At 65.9% G+C, this 6,869-nt stretch overlaps 1 protein-coding gene across 1 annotated transcript; it reads left to right on the top strand.

The window, feature by feature from the left end:
- Positions 1-95: 95 nt before the first annotated feature.
- On the top strand, positions 96-5,613 carry TMEM59L (transmembrane protein 59 like). The gene is made up of 8 exons (XM_027704454.1): positions 96-136; positions 750-973; positions 1,216-1,313; positions 2,614-2,760; positions 2,856-2,958; positions 3,270-3,381; positions 3,507-3,624; positions 3,844-5,613. Exons 1-8 carry the CDS (start codon positions 96-98, stop codon positions 4,000-4,002), a joined length of 1,002 nt encoding a protein of 333 aa, XP_027560255.1. The 3' UTR covers positions 4,003-5,613.
- Positions 5,614-6,869: the final 1,256 nt, after the last annotated feature.

Genomic DNA, 6,869 nt, shown 5'->3' with positions numbered 1-6,869 from the left:
GGGGGGCCATGGGGACCATCAATAGCATTGGGGGTACCCGGAGCATCAGGGGCACTGGGGGGGGGTGCCATAAGCACTGGGGGTCCCAGGGGGTAATGGGGGGCACCGTGGGCATGAGGATCATCAGTGGTACCTGGTACACTGGGGGTACCAGGAACATTGGGGGCACCAGGAGAGGAGGGCACTGGGAGCATCGGGGAGGGACTGGGAGCAGCAGAGGCAACAGGGGCACCAGGAGCAGCAGGGACACCCTGGACAGGCATCTGCCACACACTGGGTCACCTGGGGGCACCGGGGGCACCATGGGGGGGCATGGGGGGTCTCCCCCACCACAGCTTTGGGGTGCCCCCAGTGAGGGCACCCACCCTGGTTTGGGGGGCCTGCAGTGGTTTCGCCCATCTCACCGGCTCCCCCTGAGCCTGCACACGCACAGTGACCCCCGTGTGTGCCCCCCATTTCCCCCCCAGCGTGTTCCCACCCTCCCCAGCGTGTTCCCACCCCCCCAGCGTGTACCCCCCCAGTGCAGGGCACCCCCCCTCCTGCCGCGGGGCCCAGCTGGTGCCAAGCGCCCCAACAGAGACGGGGGGACCCTCGACGAGGACAAGGCCGAGTACAAACCCACCCCGGGGTGCACTCGGGGAGGGGGGGGGCGCAGGGCAGCTCCCCCTCCCCCGGGGATGCCACCCCCTGGGTTTGGGGTGCCCTGGCCGCGGTCCTTGGGGCGGGCAGCGCTTCCCGGTGCCCCCCAGCTGGGCACGGGTGAAGGGGGGGAGCCGTGCAGGGGGAGGGTCCGGCGCGGCCACCGGGGCTGAGCTCGGTGCCAGCTCCACGCCGCCCTCCTCCTCCTCCTCCTCCTCCTCGCCGCAGGATGCTGTTCTCAACGCCTGTTACCGGGGCTGCCGGCTGTTCTCCATCTGTCACTTCGTGGATGCGAGCGCCGAGCTCAACACAACCCGGGCCGAGTGTGAGGCAGGTGAGGAGCCGGTGGCCGAGCGGCCCCCGCGCCCCAAATGCCCCCCCCCCGGGGGGGATCCCCCACACCCCACCGGCACCGTCGTGACGCCCCCCACCCTCCCCACATCGCCCTGTGCCCCACGGCGAGCACCCCCCCCGGTGTGAAGGAGGGCCCTGGGGGTGGGGCACCCCCTAACCTGCCCCTCTGCACCCCCTGAGCTGCCCCCCTGCACCCCCTAACCTGCCCCCTTCTCCCCCCAGCGTGTGCCGAGGCCTACGGCAACGCCGAGGAGCAGTTTGGCTGCGTGACCGGGTGCCGCAAGCAGCTGCCCGAGGTGGAGGGGAGCAGGAAGGAGAAGGTGAGGGGTGGGGGAGATGGGGAGACCCCGTCCTCCAGCAGGAGCTCAGCACAGTTCCTCCTCTCCCTGGGGATGGAGGCTGTGACACCCCACATGTGCAACCCATCCATCCATCCATGCATCCATCCATGCATCCATCCATGCATCCATCCATTCATCATCCATCCACCCCTCTGTCCCTCCCTCCGTCCCTCTGTCACCCCTCTATTTCTCCAGCATCCATCCGTCCATCCATCCATCATCCATCCATCTCCACATCCTTCCATCCGTGTGGATTGGGGGCTCTGGATGTGCTGGGATGAGCCAAACCACCACTGCTTTGTCCAAAGCATGAAAAGTGAATTAACTGGGCTGGACTGGGCTGGACTTGGCTTGGGCCAGGCAGGGTGATCCCAGTGAGTTCCCAGGGTGAGAGGACCTGACCGGAAATCGTGGCAGATTCCCCCGGTTTTGATTTGTTATCCTTCCCAGCAATTAGCAACGCTTTCCCCTCCTACATTTAATTAATTCAGCTTTTGGCCAATTAATTAAATTAGACTTTGGCCCAAGGAAGAGGCTTTTGGCTTTGTGCACGTGCAGACAAAGCCGCGAAAAGCTGCGGCTCCTCCGAAAAACCACTTTGCAGCCTGTTTGTAAGACCTTCCCGGTGTCTGATCCCATTTCCCAGCCCCTCTCCGAGGCCAGGGATGAGCATCTGGGGGCGACCGGCTGCCGGGGGGGGCCCTCACCCCCTTCACCCACCCCAAACATTTTTTCCTCGGGTTCCCAGACGAGCCAGGCAAAGCAGATTTAGCATAATAATTAGATACAGAATCTGACCTATTTATTTCCTGTTTGCTGGTTTGACCGTGCAAGGGGCTGTCGGAAAATGTTGGGAGCCAGTGGCAGGGAGCAGCCAAGCGGATTCCAGCAGGGGATGCTTTAAAAATAACAAACCGCCGCGACGGCCAAGAATCCAGGGCACCGAGAGGCTGCCAGGAGAGCAACGCCCTCGGCACCGCGGCCGCTCCGCGCCCGTTTTCCACGGCACTGGTGGGAGCACGGCCCGCCTGAGGGTGATCCCACCCCCAGGGCGACGGTCCTGGGGCTGGGTGATGACCCCAGGGACCACCCAGTGACCCTCCTGGGGTCGGGCAGCAACATCCCTGTCCGTCCATCCCTGGGAGAAGCAGGATGAGGCCCGGATCCGAGCGCCCGGCTCAGCCCAGCCCCTCGGGGTGGGATGCTGTCCCGCAGGGTGGGTGATGAGGGGACAGTGGTGACACTGACACGGTGACACGGTGTCCCTGCTCCTTTGCAGAGCCTGGAGCTGGAGGCGCCCTCGTTTTCCCTGTTGGATTTGGTCTCCACCTTCTGCAACGACATCGTCAGCTCCGCCCAGAGCTTCATCTCCTCCACCTGGACCTTCTACCTGCAGGCGGACGACGGCAAAGTCGTGGTGTTCCAGGTGGGGGGGGTGTCCCATGGGCCCTCTCTGGGGGTGCCAAGAGGGGTGGGGACCCCCTCGCTCACCTCCTTCTCCCTCTTTCCCTGCTGATCCAGTCCCAGCCGGAGATGGAGTACCCAGCGCCCGAGGCACCGGAGATCCAGCCGGCACAGCCGGCACCGCTGGGATCCAGCCCTCGTGTCCCCCAGCCCCACACAGGTGCGGGGGGGTCCGGGCTGCTGGGGGTGGGGGGTCGGGAGCCTTGGAGCCCTCCTGGCTGCCATCCGAGCCCTCCAGAGCCAAACAAATTACCCGTTTCCCGGGTCTGATTCGCTTCCCACACCCCCACCCACGCAGGGACAGGGCTTGGCACTGGGAACCTGCTCCAAGAAGCTGCCGGGATCCTCTGTGCCCCCTCAGCTGGCAGAGGGTCCCCGGGGGGAGAGGGGGGCGTGCTGGCAAGGGGATGGGGAGCGCTGGGGGTGTCCCCACATGGATGCCTGGGTTCAACATCACCTCTCCCCTCCCAGGCCCCTGGGCAAAGGGAGAGAAGCCCCCCGTGAAGGAGCCAAGGGGCAAAGCCAAGGCGCACCCCCCGGAGCCCCCGCAGCAGGAGCACGACTTCCTGGGCTGCATGTCCAAGTAAGTGGTCTGGGACCTGCTGGACGTGCTGGAGCAGATTCCATCCAACCCCAACTCCCAGCCCTGCCCGTGCCCTGCCATAAACTGGTCCCTTTTCTTTGGTGGGGGGTGGTGGGGTGCTACAGGCGCTCGGGCCTCCCTCGCTGGATCCTGGCTGCCTGCCTCTTCCTCTCCATCATGGTGATGCTGTGGCTGAGCTGTGCCAGCCTGGTGACTGCCCCCGAGCAGCACGTCAAGACCCAGGTATGGGGGGAGCACAGGCTAAGGGGGGGTCCCCAACACCCACCAGGGCTGGGTGGGATGTTGCAGTGCAGTGTTGGTGGTGCCCAGCCCATGTGGGGCTCCCCGTGTGTCCGTGCCGGGCGGGACATCCCCAGCCAGCCCCGTGGTGTTCCCTGATGGGGGTGAGGGGGTCCTGTCCCCTGCTCCGGGGCTGCACGGTCGCCTCTGCCTCTCTTCCAGCCTCTGAGCATCAATGGGGACAAGGAGTACCTGGAGGACCTGGGTGGCCCCGGCGCCTTCCCGCTGCCGCCCGTCATCGCCATCACCCTGTGCCCCGCGCACGGGGAGGACGCGGGGCCGCTGCCCCTCAAAGTCGACCTGGACAAGACCATCCTGTAGCACTCCCACCCCTTCCCATCACCTCCCTGCCACCTCCCCGTCACCGTCCCCGTGGCATCATCCCCGATCCCGCTCCGCTGCCCCTCTGGCTGCCCCACATCCCGAGCTCCCAGAGGGGCATCTCTGGGCTGGGGGCACAACCCAGCTGGGCCCTGCTCTCCTCCCCAGGGATGGCCACCGTGGAGGAGGCTCCAGGAGCCAGGCGGCTTTGCCTCCTCCAGGGATGTGCCGCGCGCTGGGATCCTGGTTTCCAGCGCTCCGGAGCCAAGAGAGGAGCTGCCAGAGCCGGGAGGCCGGAGGGAGCCCATCCTCGGAGCAGGATGGTCTGTCTGCTCCCACCCGGAGCCGCCGGGGCCCCGCAGCCCTCCGGGCATGGGTCCAGCGCTGGGCAGGAGGGAGCCGGCTGCCGTGGGGGATGGAGAGTGTCTGCAGCCTTCTGAGCTTTGGCTCGGCACATCCCCGGCCTCCCACCTTGGGCTGAGCCTCCAAGGCGCCGGCTCCGGCCCTGGGAACTCCCTTCCGCCGGCCGGAGCCGATTGCCTCGGGGAGCCGGAACGTGGCGAATGGATTTGGCGTTGGCAGCCGGACAGGGGAGCGGATCTCGCCGCCTCCGTGCCCACGCGAGGACCCAGCCGGCCCCTTCCCGGAGCTGTGGAGGGGCCCTGGGATGGCTCCTTCCCCTCCTTGCTCCATGACGCCGTTGGGGCGCCGGCCTGGATGCCAACAGGTTGCTGGTGGGACCAGGAAGGGGGTGAGGTGGCATTTCCCTGGCTTCAAGCTTGGGCAGGAGGCGGGAACTGCTGGGACGGCTCCATCCTGGGCTCAGCATCTTGTCAGGATGGCTCCTTCCTGGGCTCAACATTCCTGCCCGGTGCTGGCAGCAGCTCAGCCTGTGGGACTGTGGCTGATGGCAGGACCTGGCAGCAGCCGGTCTCCATGTCCCTGGGCACCCCAGGGACCCCCTCAGCTCCCCCTGGCACTGCCCCTTGGCATGGAGGGGTCCCCTCCCTCCCGGTGCGAGCCAAGGCACCTCCCCAAGTCCCCACCGTTCTCCATCGCTCCACTTTGTGCATCGTTTCGTGGTTTGATTTGCACAGGCATGTGGTTCCTCGGCCCCCGGCGCCCCACGGGGACACCCCTGTGCCGGAGGGTGGCCCCGCCATCCCCCTGTCACTTAACACCTCTGTACAGATTAAATTATTACCCCTGACCCCCCTCCAACCCTTGGGTTTTTGGGCTCTCTCTCCGTGTGCCAGCCGCTCCCCGGGGCTGGTGTGGTGGGACGAGGGGCTCTCGTCCCCATCCCCGCCCGTTTCGTGCTGCTCCGTATCACTGTCACCCACACGACATATCTGGGTTTGGGGTGGTGGGTTGGGGGGGGGGCTGTGTGGGGGGGGTCTCGTGTCCGTTTTGGGGGTACACTTTTCGTTGTCGCTTTTCGGCTCCGTGTGAAGCTCGGTGGAGTCTGTGACGTTCCGGCCACGGCAGAGCTCCCGGTCCCCAGGACGCAAAACTCCAGGGACAAGGACGGCCGTGGAGCCCTCCCGGCTTCGCTTCCGAAGGGCAAACCCAGCCCTGAGCTGGGAGGGGGAATAAAAGGTTTGTACCAGACCTGGGTGAGTCGCTGGCTTCACGGGGCGCCGGTTTGATCCCCTGCATGGGGCTGGTGGGAGGGCACCGGGATATTCACAACCTGCCATCCCATCTGTGGAAACTGAGCCGGGATGAAACCTCCGGCAAACTGGAGACAATTCCCTGCTGGGCTGTTTGGGGTGGCCATGGAGCGATGCTCCTCCCTGCTGCAGGGCTGGGAGACTCAAGTGGGAGAGGAGATGCTGTGGGAGCTGCTCCAGCACCCCTGGGCGGGTGGGCTCGGTGGGCACTGGGAGGGCACAGGGTGGGCAGGGACTCATTCACTCCAGCATGTCCCCCCATCAGCTGTGAGGAGGAGGAGGAGGAGGCCGGGATGCTGCAGCAGGGAGGGCTATAGGTACATGGAAAGGTCAGGGAATAAGGGATTTTCCCTCTGAAAATCACCCCTCGACACCTGGACGCCCATTCTGAGGGGGTGGGATGTGTCCACCCGTGGGTGCACCCACCTTTCCCCTGCTGGCACGTGTTCGTCCTGGCACAGCAGCACAGCCGAGCTCCCCCTCCCCGTGCCAAACCCGGCAGGAACACTCACGCAAGGGCTGCAGCAGCCTTGGTTTTAACACTTTGGGAGCTCAGCGGGGTCCCGTCCTCGGAGCCAACAGCGGCGCGGGGCCCCCGAGGAGCCGGGGCTGGCCTTGGCCTCCGCCACTTGTTTTCCCCGGGATGCAGAGCCAGGGACGTGGAGGTGCTGTGGATGGATGCCGGGGTGCCCCACATGAGTCACGGCCAAAGAAGGATCTCCAAAGGGATCCAAAAGGAACGCGCAGAGCCTGGTGTGTTCCCTGCCAGCAGCCCCTGCCTGGCCCTAAATTGGGGGTGAGATGTCACCCCCTCAGGGCTGGAGGGGAGAGGAGTGTGGGCACAGTGCTGTGCTCGCAGGACGGGCACAGGAGGGTGTTTTCCCTAAATGGGATGGAGAGGGATGGTGTTTCCAGCTCGCTGCCTGGGCAGGAGGATGCTCCAGGCGGCCTTGGCTGTGCAGGGCGGGCGTGGGAGGCAGAGTGGGGGCCGTGCCTGCACTTCCCAGCCAGTAATGGGATGTGGGGGCTGCCACGGGGTCCTCAGTAGGCAGCTGGGTGCCTCGGGGTCCCAGGGTGGGCAGGGGGGTGTTGGGGGCCATCAGGATAAGAGGGAAAGGCTGAGAGATGGAGCCCAGCACTGAGCAGCTTTTGGGGTGGGCACAAGCTGATGGCCCAGGGGCAGGAACTGCCAGG

Source organism: Neopelma chrysocephalum, unplaced genomic scaffold (genome assembly GCF_003984885.1).
Source record: "Neopelma chrysocephalum unplaced genomic scaffold, ASM398488v2 Primary Assembly neopelma1_279, whole genome shotgun sequence".
Lineage (NCBI taxonomy): Eukaryota > Metazoa > Chordata > Aves > Passeriformes > Pipridae > Neopelma > Neopelma chrysocephalum.
Note: the sequence above shows the minus strand (reverse complement) of the source record. Positions and strands in the feature narration are given on the sequence as shown.